The sequence below is a fragment of the Mytilus edulis genome, chromosome 13 (assembly GCF_963676685.1).
Source record: "Mytilus edulis chromosome 13, xbMytEdul2.2, whole genome shotgun sequence".
In the NCBI taxonomy this organism is placed as follows: Eukaryota; Metazoa; Mollusca; class Bivalvia; order Mytilida; family Mytilidae; genus Mytilus; species Mytilus edulis.
In genome coordinates this window covers 62,132,970-62,151,863 of record NC_092356.1, presented here as the reverse complement: position 1 = coordinate 62,151,863, position 18,894 = coordinate 62,132,970, and the positions used below count along the sequence as shown (strand labels likewise).

At 32.5% G+C, this 18,894-nt stretch overlaps 1 protein-coding gene across 1 annotated transcript; it reads left to right on the top strand.

Moving 5' to 3' along the window:
• Positions 1–2,225: 2,225 nt before the first annotated feature.
• On the top strand, positions 2,226–17,867 carry LOC139502153 (integrin-linked kinase-associated serine/threonine phosphatase 2C-like). Its single transcript, XM_071291531.1, has 10 exons — positions 2,226–2,330; positions 3,455–3,598; positions 6,939–7,056; positions 8,155–8,261; positions 9,918–10,011; positions 12,598–12,685; positions 13,206–13,327; positions 14,198–14,317; positions 15,389–15,470; positions 15,780–17,867. The coding sequence occupies exons 1-10, from the start codon at positions 2,300–2,302 to the stop codon at positions 15,924–15,926; spliced, it is 1,053 nt and encodes a 350-aa protein (XP_071147632.1). The 5' UTR covers positions 2,226–2,299; the 3' UTR covers positions 15,927–17,867.
• Positions 17,868–18,894: the final 1,027 nt, after the last annotated feature.

The window sequence follows — 18,894 nt, the reverse complement described above, 5'->3', positions numbered from 1 at the left end:
ATTAGTAATTATACATAATCCCTGAAATTGACCAGGGATTTTACATAATCACTGAACATTTTAATAATTATTCTACAAATTCCCTAATATGATTTCAGGGATTGTCAATAATTTAAGGATCCTTTGTTTGATAAAAAAAAAAAAAATATAGACGAATTATCATTTTTTTTTCTTTCCTATTCCTTACCAGATAAAATAATTTGCTTTTGAACTTCAAAATAAATAATATCAACATTCCCTTTATAGCGATAACTTTACATGTATTGTTTGTTTATTAAAAGCCAGCGTCAAAATGGATCTTCAAATCCACAGAGCATGTTATTTTTGGTACAGGTAAAACAAATGGTGAAGAAGATTATGGACCAATTGTTTTGTGGGTTGTTTTTTGTGATATTTTTTTTTTATCAAATGAACAAGAAAGTCAAACTGAGAGAACTGACGCATCTAAATGTATAGAAAAACAGGCAGAACTAATGATTGACAAATAGAACAAAATTTTAGAAGAAGCTGACATATGGTGTAATGTTCTAATAGCAGGGTAATGCCGGCGTCATTAATTGGCGTAAAGACCGGCGTGCACCAGTTAAATGCGCGTTGTATAAGTTGAAGTACGTTGAAATGCAAAAGTATACGCTTGGTGAACGCTATAACTTCAGGAAATTTTCATGCAGCATAAAAAATTTCATTCAGCTCAAGCGTGTGTCTAGCTTATACCTGTACGATACACGCACGTAATACATATGCAACAAGCGCGTTGAAAACGCTACAGATAAGTTTGAGACACGTTTAGGGCACGTTGTATACGCTACAAGATCGTTCGACTTTACCTAAAATGTATAAACGTCCCAGACACGCCGAAAGCACAAATTATCGTCCCTGATATGACCGGGACGCGTCTCAAATACGTTCAAGAGACTTTTTTTTCCTTCGTAGCGTGCATTCCATCTACGTAAGACAAACGGCAGGCTTACGCCAACATACGTTACTTTAACGCCCGATAAACGCGTAGGTACGCTTCTCGTACACGATAAAATGTCGTTGTGCACACGATGCAGATATGATTGACATGTTGAATGCATCCAAATTTACTAGCATATTGGCAGCGTAGATGATTTTTTTTACCACGCCCGGCGTATGTAAGAGCTATACGCTGATGTGTGACGCAGGTATAAAAAAGGAAAGGGAAACCCGATAAACATAATGGCAATTGTTGAGGGGGAGGACAGGGGGTACCCTTCTCCCTTCTCCCACCCCTCTTCTCCTTTCTCCTACCCATCTTCTCCTTATTTTATTTTTTTTTTAATTTACCGGAAAAAAGAGAGATATTTTATTTTTTCATATTTTATTTTTTTCTCCAACTTTTTCTCCTTTCTCCCAGCCTTCCTCTCCTTTCTCCTACCCCCTTTCTCCCATCCCCTTTCTCCTTTCTCCTACCCCCTTTTTCCTTGTCTCCCTTACCCCTGTCCTCCCCCTCATTGTTCACAAAAAGTCTAAAAAAAGGAAATCAGATGTTTTCACTGAACACTTTATTTCTCTTAGTCATGTCGTTAAATCTGATTCAATATGTGGAGCAAATTTCTTTTTTAAATGTGGATATTGTGGTAAAAACAGATGTGAAGCATATTATTTTAATATATTGTTTTTAACATTTTGATATATTGTGGCTAACATTTAAAAAAAATTGGGGTTATCATTTTGATATATTGTGCTTAACATTTTACAATTTATGTTTATAATGATGTTATAATATGATTTTATAGAATAACTTATTTGACTTTTATTCATTTTCTTTATAAATAAAGTTATTTTTTCATTTCAGTTATTATGTATAATCCCTGACGTTTTTTTTAGTGATTATACATAATCCCTGAAAATTTTAGTGATTATATATAATCCCTAAACTAGCCAGTGATTCTACATAATCCCTGAAAATTTCAGGGATTCTACATAATCACTGATTATACAAATTCACTGTAACATATATACATATAAATTGATTCACTTTGGTAACAGGAAAGAACTGGATTTTTTTATACCATTTTTAAAATTTGCATTGTTACCTGGTTACCACATTTAGCAATTGTTTGAATTACAGACAACTGTTTACAGTTCCTAGATCCTCAATGTGTGTTCTTCGATTTGTGTTATTGAAATATCATAAGTAGAAGGTGGTAATTTAGTGTAGTGCTCCGTGGAAGGAGACATATAGGCACTGTCATAATTATAGCAACGTCGTTGTGTTTGTGTCTTTCCCTAGTACAAATTATCTCCCTGAAAAACTGATTGGTGGCAGAAAAATATGGATTTGTTTGGTGATTTACCAGAACCAAGTAATTAAAACTGACATTTATTTACGTTACTATTTGAAAAGCATATTTTAAGAATTTGAAATGCACAAATTATTATAGAATTAATATCTACATAATTTAATACGTTGTACATTGCAAATAGACCGAATTCTTCTGTCACTAGCATGACTAGGATCTTCCACCTTCTTGCGTTTGGATAACTAATTAGATTATAATTAGATATCACATGTTATTTGTACAGAAGTTCTGAAATCAGAAGGTAGAAGATCCTAGTGACCGGAAACCAAAGTTGATTTGTCAAGTTATTTCAAGATGTCAAACTTGCTGAGAATGAAAGTAGAATGTATATATATATATACACCTTATCGCTATTTGTCCTCCATTACTGGATATCACACAGGTTCCATAAAATTTTGACGTCATAAAACAAAATATCTGACACCACAACGGAAAAGTGATTCTTGTATGACTTCAAAAGTTCAAGCGTCCGGGTCAGCTGGGAATAGCGATATAAAGTTGTACTGAATGTTGAAAAAATTGGATTATCTGGACTCCGAAAGGTCGTTGATCATAGTGAGGCACACAAAAATGAGAAAAAACTTTTATCTATAAGTGTATACAGGTACGGATGTCTGACAAGGCCTAAGATAAAATATAGTTTGTTTCCCCAATCCCGACCAACCCTGCAAACATGGTCTGACTCACATAATTACAAACAGCTGATCTCTGAAATTATTTTACTATAAAATGCTACATAGATTTAATAATGTGAAATTGTGATTAAATTGATGAAAAAATTGTGTCATGCCATGAACAATGAAGAATTAAAAGATATGAATCCCTGAAGTAAAATTTTTTTTTTTCTACTTTCTGTTTGTCGGTTTTACATATCCTTCTACTTTCTTGGACTGATATTCCAAAAAACAGATGTATTTCAAAAAAAAAATCTTAATATATATTTTTCAATTCACATGATTCAGCATAAACTTTTATTTTTAATTGAACAGAAAAAAATGAGTCCATAAAAAAACCTAATAACACACACTCAATCATGTCAATAGGTTGATATTTTTTTTTTAACATTTAATGTTTCTGTTTTAACTATGGTTTTCTGCTTAATTTGTTCTTACAATGTATTTGTTTAGGTAAGGATGGCCAGAGTTTATATGATGATTTGTCTGTCCAGGCCAAGACTGTAAAAGGAGCATCTGGACCACAGAAAAGGAATGCTGATTCAGCTGATTTGTCTTCTACACAAGATGACAAAACTTCTAAAATAAAAACATCAGGTAAAGTCCTGGTAGTAGTCATCAAACTACAATGTAGATATGTAACATCATCAGTTGCTTTAATCAATGTCTCATCATGCTCATTGCATTGGCATGCGTGCAGTCATAACACATGATACCTAAAAGTATATAAGCTCATCCTACATATACATAATACCATGAAAAAAAGGTAGCCAGTTGAGAAATGGTATAATCCAGAGTCAAAAGTTGGTAATACGAAATCATGGAAATAGTCTCTTTGTAAAAAATATATCACCAATAACACAAAAACAAAAGATGATAAGTTATATCTTTTACTGTGGGTTCATTTATTTTTGTGGGTACAGAGTTGAAAACAATAGACCACTTTCGAGTTTGTCTTTCACTGGAAATACTCAATTATGCTTGCCTTTATGACGTCATTTACCAGATAGAGAGGATCACCTGTATTCCTGCACTAATAATGTTCATCAAGCATCTTAGTGATCGTCATTGTGCAGGATGAACTCGAAATAATATTTGTTCTTAGGTACTTAATCACAATTCCCTAATGAAAGCAGTGCTGATTTAGTGATTGTCAATTATGAGAATTTAATTTGTAGAAGAATTCATGCATATATAGCACCATGAATTTAAATGTTAAACAAATAACATAGAACATGTGTAGTTCATAGAACATTTGAATTCTTGACTCATGTGTACACTTGAAATCCATGAAAATTAGTTTTCCTCTGATAATAATGAATCCTCAGCATGTTATCTGTTTTAAACTCTCATGACTTTATACATGATGTACAGTTTTTTATTGGTAAGGATTTTATTTCAAAACTGTAGACATATGGACCATAATTTGGTATTCGGCCTTTGGTTTCTTTTTGTATCCTTTTTTATAAGTTCTAAAACTTTAACTTTTATTCTGTGGGTTGTGTTGATGTTAGAATAGTATTAATGGAACAATTGAGTTTTTCGAGAAAAAATTAATACATTTTGATTCACCGTTTACGTGACAGGAAACAAAACAGGAAACCAATCTTTATTTTCTTTATTTTGCACAATATATTTCAAAAGACATAAATGAACACCATTACTAGTGTTACTTGCTTCATGTTAATATTTAAAATCTATTTTCAATGTTAAATTAAAGTTTTTTTCAAACGCGACAGGAAACCATAAGAAACCGAAAGCATTTTTTTAGTTTTATTTTATTGCAAAATCTGCTTAAAATGATCTGAACAGTATACTTTTTCTTAAAATCCATCTTAAATGTAACAGTATTATAAAACTCCTAAATATGTGCTTGTTTTGAAAACAATTAGTACAATTTATTCAGGAATTTCTGTATTTTCTTCATTGATACAGGATACCATAATCGTTGTATCTTGATGTTTTAGCCAAAAAAATGTATTTATATTTGGTTTTGAAATTCCAGTTATATACAATTTATTCCAAATCATTGGTAATGTAAAATTCTTTAAATCCAGTAAAGAAAACAACTTTTAACTTGGAATTAGCATCTTTAAAATAGGCACCATGTGATATTTGTGACCTGTACACCATCTACATGGTTTCCACATTTTAACCTACTTTAGTGGGCTAAAATCAATAAAGTACTTCCTTTCAAGTCATGCATGGTAAAAGTTTACTTTTCCTTTGACAAGTTTATTGCGTTTCTGATAAGTGTTTGCAGAACATGAATAAAAAAAATTAATTAAAAATTGTGACAAAGATACCAACTTTGTACATTCCAAGTGTAACGGTACATTAACATGTATTTTTTATTAAATTATCTTTATTCACCTAAAATATCCAGTAATATTTACTGTTGAAGCTAAATCAATCCAACAAACATCGGCACCATGATAGGAGACGTAATTTCGATTGAATTTTCCATGGACCCTTTACATCGTTATTGGGAAACGAAGTGTGTTAAAACGTCGGCCAAATCTGAAATCGATTTTGTCAAGTCATTGGGCATTTATTTTCACACAAGATCGTATGTCACATTATGCACATAGGAAAAATAATAGACCCCCGGTGCAATCTCTTTGAAAATTGTATTTTCCTTTTTTAAACAAGACGAAACAAGCCTACAGATTATGTTTGCTTACATCCCGTTGGAAACAAATACAATGTTTAGACCTAGTATTTCGTATATCTGGCTGTAAGGGCGTGATCACATGTTAGTCACATGTTTCACGTATGACCAGAAATGATTAGAACTTAACGACAAAAACAATTTTAATAAATAAATGGACTTCTGTTTCGTGTGAAATGTAACGCATAACGATAACGTCATTTTCTAACTTAATTATTACGAAGAACAAAACAAGAATGTAAATCATCTCTGATTTACCTGTTTGAACATCTCGCGAGAGTTCGTATTTGCATATTGTTGCAAAGAATTCTTTTACAACAAAGCAGATTAAACCATCTAAAATGTGCGTTACGAAATGGGAAACCAAAATAACGACAGTGTTCTTACACCTGCTACAGAAATACTTATAGTTCTCGGCATTTTCTTCTCACTATTCTTATTGGTCGATGTTCTTTGTTATTTTAAAGCAAAAATTACGAATTTGCCGGTGACGATTATCTATAAATTAGTCAGCGTTATGCACTTCGGACGCGAAAAGTAACGCGAGAAACGACACACAAATACGGTCGTATAATCTTTGAAATTTGTTAATTTCAATTTTTTTTCTAGGGAAGAGTAGCATACACTTGTATGTTGATAAAAATAATGGCATCTTTAGATGTAGTTACAACTTTTCTTACAGAAATTACATTTTATCACTTTTCTATAGTTATAGGAAACGGAGACCAATAGCAAATTATGGTCCATATACAGATTTTGTGAAGGGATTATTGAATAAGATGGCAGAAATATTTCACTCTTATTTATATTATATAGAAAAACATTGAGTTATGGTATAATTTTTTTAATATACATAAATGTTACATACAGTAGAAACTATGTGTAAACTGTATTTGTAATATGATCAATGAAAGTAACACTATATCAACCATGCATGATGTTATTTATATTGGATACCAGTCGTGTATGGAGTCCTTAGCTACATTACTGTCAAATGTTTTCAATACATGCATTTATCCTTTTTTTATATAGAAGAGAGACCGTTGGTTTTCCAGTTTGAATGGTTTTATACTAGTTTTTTTTGGGCCCTTTATAGCTTACTGTTCTGTGTGAGCCAAGGATTTGTGAGGAAGGATGTACTTCAACCTGTAATGATTTACTTTTATAAATTGTGACTTGGATTCAGAGTTGTCTCATCAGCACTCATACCACATCTTCCTATATCTATATATCTGTAAATGCATTTACAGACAAATTATTTTACAGTCAAGTTTAAGCTAAAAGGATTTTACAAAGAAAGACGAGGAGAGAGAGAAGAGATGCAGGATGCTCATGTTATTATTGATGACTATACAAAAGAATTCTCAAAGTTAGATCCATCTGTGTAAGTACAAATGTATATCATGTATATATGGCAAACCAGCAGGTACAAAACAAACGTGGCATTTTGATTAGATTTTAGTTGTTTTAACGCCACTTTTAAGCACCACATTAAGCTACTTCGTGGCGTTCGGTTTTTATTGGTGAAAGAAGCCGGAAAAAAACACGACCTTTGATAGGAAAATGACAATCCTAGTCAATTAAGATTGGGGTCCAGTTCACCTGCACGGGTGGGGTTCGAACTTACAACCTCAGTGTTGACTGGCTAGTGATTACAGTAGTAACTACTTAGACCACTCGGTCACCAAGACCCCCAGGGATGACGATGTTCTTGTTATATATATGTGGTTTAAAAGTATGACAGAACTTTGCATCATTGGGTTTTAACGGTTGTGATTTTGCTAGTAAGTTTCTTGTTTTTAAAGATAGAAGTAACAAGGTGAGGAGGATGGTATTAGATTTCAAACTTTTTGCTCCAACTGTGAGATGTAGGATTAAGGTCAAGTTTGAATTTTACTGTTTTTGCGATTTTGTATTTGCAAAAATTGTCCGTCTCGCTTCTAGGTGAGAGGTTAAGTTAGATTATAATTTATAATTATTTAGCATCAAGACTTACCATGAAAAGACTGTCTAGTTTGATATTTGTTATTTTATTTCTGGTACTACTTAGTATTTGTTTACATTTCAGATATCGCCTAGCTATCTTTGCTGTGTATGATGGCCATGCTGGATCAAGTAGTATTTGTTTACATTTCAGATATCGCCTAGCTATCTTTGCTGTATATGATGGCCATGCTGGATCAAGTAGTATTTGTTTAGATTTCAGATATCGCCTAGCTATCTTTGCTGTGTATGATGGCCATGCTGGATCAAGTAGTATTTGTTTCATTTCATATATCGTCTTGCTATCTTTGCTGTGTATGATGGCCATGCTGGATCAAGTAGTATTTGTTTACATTTCAGATATCGCCTAGCTATCTTTGCTGTGTATGATGGCCATGCTGGATCAAGTAGTATTTGTTTACATTTCAGATATTGCCTAGCTATCTTTGCTGTGTATGATGGCCATTGCTGGATCATGTAGTATTTGTTTACATTTCAGATATCGCCTAGCTATCTTTGCTGTGTATGATGGCCATGCTGGATCAAGGGCATCTAGGTTTGCATCACAGAATTTACACAAATATCTGAGAGATAAGTTCCCAAAGGGTAAAGTTGACCTCCCAAACAATTCTGAAATCTTTTAGAGTGCTTTATATGTAACCTTAATAGTTATCAAAAGTACCAGGATTATAATTTTATACGTCAGACACGCGTTTCGTCTACATAAGACTCATCAGTGACGCTCAGATCAAAATAGTTAAAAAGCCAAATCAATACGCTCAGATCAAAATAGTTAAAAAGCCAAATCAATACGCTCAGACCAAAATAGTTAAAAAGCCAAATCAATACGCTCAGATCAAAATAGTTAAAAAGCCAAATCAATACAAAGTAAGATTAAATAAGATTCTATGACCACTTCTAATAACATCTTCAAAAGTTCGAAAGATTTAATTACCATGATTACTGTAAATTCAGAAATTAATGCCTGGATTTATTTTTGTGAAATTCTGTAAAATGGACTAAGATTATTGCAATTTCAGGAATATGTGCATGCAGTTATATGTATCAAAGAATGTGAGTTCTTATAATTGTGATACTGATTCAGGCCCATTAATACAAGCCTCACAATAATTCCTGAACTTACAATATGTGAAAGTTGATCTTAAATTGAACACTGTGGTGTAGTGGTTAGTGCATCGGACTACTAACACAAAGGTTCCTGGTTCGATTCTCGATCAGGATGAAAATTTCAGGATCTCATTTTCGCCTCTCCCTTGACACCATTTGCGAGTATGGTCTTGAGGAAACGATGATAGTCTGTCGGAAGGTGTGATAAATGGCTGACCCGTGTTAAGAGAGAGCCATACCTCTTGCACGTTAAAGACACCCTTGTAGGTTTCAAAAAATAGTAGGCTAATGCCTCTACAAGGCAGCACTTGCACCCGCAAAGTGAAAAGGGATTAATATAAGTTGCAAAACTTGTTTCCTAATCCACTATAAATAAATATGTTTAAACTAAACACTGTCTAATGTAGGAAGATAATTTGAGTGTTTTGTAAATAATACCATATTTTGTCTTGAATAACCAGTCACAGTGTATCTAGTATATATCCAACTACATCACATGCCTGACACTGTGTGCAACTCTTATTTCAAAATGAATATAAAAAATGTAAACTGTGTTATATATAGGCAATGTGCTGCTTTTTCAGATATCTTTATCCAGATCATTCTTTCTTAGACATATTTGTTTATATATTCCCATTCAACTTGGACCAATTTAAGAAGCAAGAATTGTATAAAACTGTTTTGAGAAAGTTATAAACCAGCATTAAATAGGACTATACATAAAAAGAGATAATATAATTCACAAACAATACTAGAAGATACAGCAGTCTAACCTTAACGAAAATGGTCATAATGACCCAGAAATTAACATTTATTGATAAAGGTAGCACTAATTGATGCCGTCAGAGCTTAGAATACAATATTGTTATCTCCATTCTAATGAAACTGACAGAAAAAAAAGTTAAAACATGTAATTAAAATCTGTCATATGTCTTGCGCTTGCACTTACGTCCCATAGCATCAATTGTCAATTGATGCCATGAAAATAAGTGACGTTATCCAATCAAAATGAACGTTGCAAAAGTTGTTGCATTAGAATTTCCATATATATTTACATCTGGATTTGCATAGACTTGTATGACCTTTTACAAGTTGGTGTGTGTGCAGACATGTCATTTCTGTGTGTTATTGCAGGTGATGTGACAACAATAGAGAAAGATATAAAGAAGATATTGATAGAAACATTCAAGAAAACAGATGATGATTTTCTTAAACAAGCTACTAAGAGGTATAAATAGCATTCAGTTTATGTTTTTTAAAGAAAAGATTTCAGTTTACATCAATGAAACATAAATTAATATTAACACCCGACCAAAAAGTGATGATGTTTCCTTCAAGAAAATCTTAAAACAGAATTATGAAACAATAAATTAAATCTCTAGAACTACTATCACCATATATTTTATTTGTTTTACCAGAACTACTCACAGGTGGTTAAATGGATTTTAATTAAATATAGGAAAGTATATCTTAAGGGGGCTCGCGGATCTAAATAATTTTTTAGGTCACCTGGCCCGAAGGGCCAAGTGAGCTTTTCCCATCACTTTGCGTCCGTCGTCGTCCATCATCCGTCGTCGTTAACTTTTGCAAAAATCTTCTTCTCTGAAAATACTGGGCCAAACTTATCCACAATCATCATTGGGGTATCTAGTTTTAAAAATGTGTGGGGTGACCCTGCCAACCAACCAAGATGGCCACCATGGCTAAAAATAGAACATAGGGGTAAAATGTAGATTTTGGCTTATAACTCTAAAACCAAAGCATTTAGAGCAAATCTGACGTGGGATAAAATACTCTATTAGGTCAAGATCTATCTGCCCTGAGATTTTCAGACAAATCGGACAACCTGTTTGTTGTAGGGTTGCTGCCCCTGAATTAGTAACTTTACGGAAATTTTGCAGTTTTTGCTTATTATCTTGAATATTATTATAGATAGAGATAAACTGTAAACAGCAATACTGTTCAGCAAAGTAATATCTACAAATAAGTTTCATGACCAAAATTGTCAGTTGACCATTTAAGGAGTTATTGCCCTTTATAGTCAATTTTTAACCATTTTTTTTAAATTTTAGTATTCTTTTAAAAAATCTTCTCCTCTGAAACTATTGGGCCAAATTTAACCAAATATGGCCACAATCATCATTTGGGTATCTAGTTTTAAAAATGTGTGGCATGACCCTGCCAACCAACTAAGATGGCCGCCATGGCTAAAAATAGTACATAGGTGCAAAATGTAGATTTTGGCTTATATATCTGAAACCAAAGCATTTAGAGCAAATCTGACATGGGAGGTAAATTGTTTATCAGGTCAGGATCTATCTGCCCTGAAATTTTCGGACAAAACAGACAACCTGTTGTTGGGTTGCTGCCCCAGAATTAGTAATTTTAAGGAAATTTTGCAGTTTTTGGTAATTATCTTTAATATTATAATAGATAGAGATAAACTGTAGACAGCAATAATGTTCAGCAAAGTAAGATCTACAAATAAGTCAACATGATCAAAATTGTCAGTTTACCCCTTAAGGAGTTATTGCCCTTTATAGTCATTATTTAACAATTTTCATAAATTTTTGTAAATTTTTGTAAATTTTTAGAATATTTTTTCCACTGTAATTACTGGTCCAAGTTCATTATAGATAAAAATAATTGTAGCAAGAAAAATGTCCAGTAAAGTAAGATATATGAACACATCATGATCACCAAAACACAATTTTTTCATGAATTTATCTGTGTCCATTGTTTAATATGCACATAGACCAAGGTGAGTGACACAGGCTCTTGGGAGCCTCTAGTTTTATTTAATATAAGATTTTGCTAATTTTTTCTATAAATGAACTTGTACCTAAAAAATAAAAAAGAGGGTTCACCGATCATTTACGCTCGCAATCTGCCTTCGAAAGAAGCATACATTTTTGTAAAGGTATTTTTTTTCTGTTGAACTAATAGGAGATAAAGAGGTAATATCAAAATAAAAAAAGAACTTAATTGCAGAAATCTCTTAAATTTTACAATTATTTAGATAATGATTAGCTTAATTGAAAACAATAATAAAAATATAGGTCACCGATGAGTAAAAAAAGATATTTCAATTTTAATGCCAAAAAATAGCATTTTTGCACCATAGGGAGATAATTTGGAGCTTTTTCGATGTCATTTTAAAAGTCATCTGGGGCCAAGCCGAATTGATTTTTTTGGTTAATTTTTGTATCATATCATAAAAGAAATAAATAATAGTGTAATAAATAAAATTTGTTATGAAAAAACAAATGTTTAATTTTTTGCTGAAATTTTTGTACCTGCGAGCCTCTTTAAGATGGTATTCATAAAGGCATGTGAAACGGTCTTAAACAGATGCTAAAACAAGGTTATGGTCTCCAAGCAGGAGGCAAATTAGTGGGCTAACAAAATTTAGTATTTGAATAAGGAATTTATTGGCACAGTACCTGTAGCTTAATTTGGATCTATGTTTGCCCCTGAAGAGTCACAAAATGTTTTTGATTTTTCAGGGGACAAGGAATACCTGTAGTTTCCTAGAAGAAGAAAGTTTAGTTACAATGAAATTAATTTTTGACAATCAAAATTATTGTTTACACAGGTCATGATTGGGCAATTTTCCTTTATAATACCTTTCTTGAAAATGTAATCATTGTAATTATGAAATACAACCAAGAATTTCAGAGTGTTTTAAATTCAACTTAAAAAAAAGCTTATTATGAAATGTCTATCTTTATAAACAGAATCACATACAGTTAAGTTCTAAAATAAAACACTATGAAGGAGATTTGTTCAATTAAACAGTTGTCATATATTGTAGTAAACCAGTCTGGAAAGATGGAACGACAGCTACAGTCATACTGGCAATAAATGAAACATTGTATATAGCTAGTCTTGGAGATAGCCAGGTATGTGTGGACTTACAAATATTTTATCCTCAAGGATCACTGTAGAGACATTGATTGTAGAAATGTGCATCTTGTGCAGTAAACTTGGAACCATTAATGTTATTGATAACTGTATTGAATTTCAAGGTCAATTATTTTTTGAAATGCACTAAAATCCTTATTTCAGTTGCAATTTTTTATTTTTACAAGTAACTAAAATTCAGGATTCACAGGTCTTTTTCAGAGAAAGCCAACTTTTAACATACAAAACATGTACATGCATGCACCAATGAATGTATCAAGAAAAATAGAAAGCACTAAGAGAACAGATGCAGTTGTAGACTTAGGGTTTTTGGGAGAAAGAGGGTTCAGGGGAACTTGGTCTCCATTATGGAGCTACATATATAGATAATGCTAAGACTTGTTCATGTCCCACTCAAAACTTTGCCTAGTTGGGAGGGGGGGGGGGGGGGGGGGGGGTCATGGGCCCCCTTTTTCAATATCCTGGATCCATATCTGTACTATAAATTTTGTTTTACAGGCTTTTTTGTGTCGTTATAAAGAAGAAACAAAGAAGTGTTCCCCCATACACCTTACTACAGTCCATGATCCGTCCTTGTATGAAGAAAGAATGAGAATACAGAAGGCTGGCGGACATGTTCAGTAAGTTACCCCACCTCAAATCAGTAAAATATTTTATGAAGCAATAAACATCTCTATCATAATAATTTGATTCATTATACCCCTGCTTTAAATACCCCTGCTTTAAAAAAAAAATTGGGATATACTGTTTTACCTCTGTCCGTCCGTCCATCCATTCATCAGTCTGCCCATGTGTCCATCGTCCCATAAATATTTTTTTGACGCATCTATCTCAGGAACTACATAACAAGGATTTCTGAAATTTGGTTTCAGGGTTTATATAGATCAGCTTCATGTATACTGTGTGATGCATTTTCAGATTCATCACTCAACAACTTCCTGTTTACTGAAAAACGCTTGTAACCTTTTACACATAATAGCAAAGTGGAAACTTTTTGTCACATTACAAGGATTTTTAAAATTTTGTGACAGGGTGTATATAAGTCAGCTATACCCTGTGATGCGTTTCCAGATTCATCACTCAACTTCTTGTTGACTGTCAAGTATTTGGGGGAGGATATCATAAGTGAGCAGTAGCTTCTTAAATGATGTGGAGTACTTCTTTGGAGAATATATTTAATAATTAACAGAGAATTCCACAAAATAAGAAAGAAAAGTCAATTGCATCAATTAGTATGAATAAAGGAGACATGAGTGTTCTATGGTCAGGTTGTTGTCTCTTTGACACATTCCCCATTTCCATTTTATATTTTATATGAAATAAAATTACAACTTACCTTTGAAATCTTTCAAAAACAATTCCTAGAGAGGATAAGATAATATCATTATAAGAAGTTCCTTCAGGAGTCTAGCTGGTTGTTCATTTCTAGTATTGTTCATTTTGTCTATTCTGACAACATGATATCATTTGACCTTTCATTTTATTTCTAGAGAAGGCAGGGTAATGGGCGCACTAGAAGTGTCCAGGTCTATTGGAGATGGTCCTTATAAAAATCATGGTGTGTCATGTGTTCCTGATGTAAAGAAATGTCAGCTGACCCAAGGGGATAGGTTTGTATAATATCATCTGGTATTTTGTTTACCTGATTTCTGAAAATGTCACCTGACCCATGGATAAAGTTTTATTTCCAAGTCATATATTTTCTGCTTTGAATTTGCTATAGAGCATCCTCCCTTATTTTAAGAATTATTAGTGCAAAAGCCTTTGGAGTCTTTGATCTTTTTTATGTACTTGGTGTACTGTGAAAGTACTTTTATTCGTGGGGTACCAATTTTCGTGGTTTTCGTGGATGATTTTATCCACGAATTTAAGTGTCCAACGAAATAAAACAACCATTGTCCAAATCAAGACATGGAAAGATCCGCATCGGTAGGTTTGACCGCTGATATGATCTACAGAATATATTGAATAATGCAGGATTATACCCATTTAATCTTTAATAACCTAAACTGTGCAACTTTTGATCTTTTTATTCTCATAAAAAATATTGCTGATCAAAGAAAGTCAGATTTCCTGTATTGTTTTGCTAGTATGATAAAGTGTTCATTTTATATCCTCATAGTTCTCCTACATACATGACATATGGGAAATAATAATTTCATGCTGGGCTTGATTTTGATAAGAATTATTTGACAATTCAAGATACGTTTAAACCATTTATTTATGTTACTGTTTTCTTTAGGTGACATGTTTATGGCCTAATCAACACCTTTGATGGTCTTTAATCTGTTGATCACTTTATCAGAGGTTAATTAGTGTTATCACTATGATTTACACGGTCAATGTTTACTTTACAATTTCCTTCAATCAAGACTATTTGTAACCTTCGTTTCTAAAGGCTTTAATTTTTCAATTATTTTTTTTTATATTAGAAAACTAAAATCCACGAATTCAAAACCCCATGAACATGTTAATATTACTCAAACCACGAAAATTGATACCCACGAATTAAAGTACTTTCACAGTAAATAAACGTCAGGTAAACTTAGGAGATAGATTTGTACAAAATCATACATATTTCATGAAATGTCTTCTGAAAAACCAAAAGTTCAAATTGATGATTATTCTGATTGTTTTGATCATTGTAAAACACACTTTAGTTTGTTGGACGTATATTACAGGTACATAGTGTTGGCATGTGATGGTCTATGGAAGAAATTTAAACCAGAGGATTGTATAGCATTTACAAACAAAATATTAGAAGTAAGTCAGAATTAACAGTTATATAGAAAGTGTGTCTGATTAATGTTGTTCTTTAGTCCTGTGCCAGGGTCTGATTAGTTAAGGTATCTTACAGAATGTGTTTTATGTTTTCAGGATTCTACTGTACAAAGTACATATATGTGTTTTATGTTTTCAGGATTCTACTGCACAATGTGCATATTTAATTGAATGTGTTTTATGGTTTTGGGATTCTACTTTTCAAAATACATATGTAGCGTGAATGTGTTTTTACTTTTATGTTTTTGTGATTCTACTGTACAAGGTTCATGACTGTGTTTATATTTTCAGGATTCTACTATACAAGGTACAGATGACAAAAGTGCAGATGACCTGAGATATGAGACAGCATGTAATAGACTAGCCAATGAAGCTGTGTTACGCTTGAGTGCAGACAATGTGACAGTGTTAATTATTGCAATACAACCGGATAAGTAAATGTCATTGAAGATAAATTGAAACAGGATGATTTATGTGGATTGTGAAAATAAGATTATTTGAATTTTGTTATACATTGTATTTATTCTTATCAGTTTAATCAAATGAAAAATGTTTCTGGTTCTAAGACCCTTTATATCCGAAAATCTGCTGCATAGTTCTTATTTTTGATGGTATAGATTGCATGAAAAGAAATTAAAATCCTATTGCCACTGACATGACAGCTATATTTTCAAGGTCAAGGTCTCATCTCAAAAGATCTGGATGTGGGGTCCTTTATTTCTGTATTCTGTAATATTTTTGGACATTTTTTTGTATTTTTATGTTTTTTGCCCCTTGTTCTCTATTTCTAATCTAAGCACCTAGTTACATGTATTCTCTAGTCATTATTTGGAAAAGAAAATTCCAAATTTTGAACCTGTTTATCTGTATTTTACTTATAAATGGACTTCCAGTTAACATTACATTTAGTCTGCAGTTATATTTTTTTAAACTTTGATTAGATTCTTAAACTACTGCTGTTGTCTGATCTATTGTTGGGTTGTTGTCTCTTTTACACATTTCTCATTTCCTTTCTCAATTTTATCCTGGATTTTTACCAATCTTGGACAGAAGCTTCTAACAATAAAAAGATAGTATCGAGAGGAATATTTTATTTTATTTTTTTCATTATTTTGAGTCTGCAATTAACAGCAAAAGTTTCTGCACAACCCTTACAAATTATTTTTATAGTTTTTGGTCTTTATTCTGCACATATTGCCCATTATTCTCTATTTTGAATACCACATCCAGAAACTCATTTCTAAGAGCACTTATGACATAGTGCATTGCTGTGAACATTCAAAAGATTTTACCATGTCAAGCAAATTATTTATTTGTAATATGAATTTTCCTTTGAATGAATTTTTAGTTACCATATTTAACTTTTGAATTTCGTCATTGTTTGCTTATCATAGCAAATGTAAATAATGAGAGGAGTTTAGACTAGTGCTCTAACTGCAGTCTTGGAAGTTTTTATTGCATATTTAACAATAAAATCAATTTACCACAAAATTTACAAATAAATTTAAATAAAATAGTTATACTTGCAAAATAAAACCTTAAACTAAAAATTGTTCCTTAAACATGAAGAAAATGATTGCCCATTGAGAGCTACAAATATCAATTGTGTGGTTGTATAAATTAAGAGGTTATAATGATAAATTGGTGAATTATTTTTATACCCTACATACGATAGTAGAGGGCATTAGGTTTTCTGGTCTGTGTGTCCTTTCGTCCTTCTGTCTGTTCATCCATCTGTCCTGCTTCAGGTTAAAGTTTTTGGTCAAGGTAGTTGTTGATGAAGTTGGTCCAATCAACTTAAAATTTAGTACACATGTTCCCTATAATTTGATCTATCTAATTTTAATACCAAATTAGAGTTTTTATTCCAATTTCACGGTCCACTTAACATAGAAAATGATAGTGCAAGTGGGGCATCTGTGTACTATGGACAGTCACACATTCTTTTTTTTATCGTGTCACAATAAATAGTCCCAAAATATATCACAGGATGTTTAATTGCTTCATTTCTTTCACTGTATTATAAGGATTATCTCCGTGAATTTAGCCTACTAAAAATATTTGTCTCTGAACATTATGCAAGCAACAATTAACCAACCAGTCAGTAGATCTTTTCCTGATGTTGGGAAAAGAACAAGTTTAAAAAACATTTCCTTCCTAGCAAAAGTTTTAAGTCTTCTAAAACTATAGGTCCTAATTGTTTAGAAAGCAGGCAACATGGTATACATTAAACAGGATTTTTAATCTATCCCCCTCAAAAATTTTCAATTACAAATAAAGCTCTCTCTGGCCTTTAAACCTTAATGACAGTTAGGTAGCAACAATTCATTTACATGTACATGTATAAAAAAAAAAATTAAATTCTTCTAAACAATCTGATTCATGAGTCCATGTTTCTGAAGTGAAAATAAGAGATGTGGTATAACTGCCATTGAAACAACTTTCAACTAGAGACCACATGACATACTAGTTAACATTGTATATATGAAAGTGTTTAACGACCTTGACTGGCTATACAGCCCTCGCACGGTCGGCTCGGTGCCCGAAGGCGATTGGTGAGCTTTATCATATTTTGATGCCGTGGGTCAGGAACAGGTAGTAGAGGACGCCATATGTAGGCCGCCATCTTGGTTTTGGTAAGTTGTTTTTCTTTTGTTAACTCAAAACAGTTTTATCTGTCGTGTCTTTGGCTATTAACTTAGTTAAGATTTATAGAATACTATTAGGGCCGTAAATTACATAGAGGCATATAGGTTGTTGCCTCCAATTGCCGACTTACAAAAAACAGAAAATAAAAAAACAGAATTGGTTAAAACCATGCATTATTTTAATAGCAATGGTTGTTAGTTTAACCTACAAGGTGATTAATCATAATGGCAGGGTGTTTTCGATATTTAGAGCTAATAAATATCTCCAAAAGGTACCCAACACCTTTGCAAACATAAAATCTAAGCCAATGCTTTACGGATTTTACTTGCTACCACGGTATTTTTGTAACTGAACGGAAGACTAATATATAGGCCCTATTGCTAATGAGTATATAAATGATATCCCATACTCTGGTGACTTGCCACAAGAAGTTTACAGGAAAAAACCATAACGTCTATTAAGGGGATCGGGTCGAACTGTACAATAGAACAAGCAATCAAACACACGAAGTTCTACCCAAATATAGAAGTGACTGTGAAAAATTTTTAATGTTGGAAATATTGAATGTATCGAAGTGCTTAAGAGATGGGATTCGTCCATGCACAGAACAACCGCCTTAGCATTTGACAAAGCCTAACAGAATAAAACTTTCAGTGTGAACAAACAGTGTAACGTTGACATACTTTGAATTTGATAAATTAAAGTTATGAGTTGTTACTTGTGCATTTTCATTTTAAGGTTTAAAGATTGTGTCTGA

Excerpts from the sequence above, each read along its gene's own strand:
- LOC139502153 (XM_071291531.1), top strand. The coding sequence starts at position 2,300 with ATGGATTTGTTTGGTGATTTACCAGAACCAA. Across the intron at positions 7,057-8,154 it reads TCAAAGTTAGATCCATCTGT|ATATCGCCTAGCTATCTTTG; the intron begins GTAAGTACAAAT and ends TTTACATTTCAG. Across the intron at positions 14,318-15,388 it reads CAGCTGACCCAAGGGGATAG|GTACATAGTGTTGGCATGTG; the intron begins GTTTGTATAATA and ends CGTATATTACAG.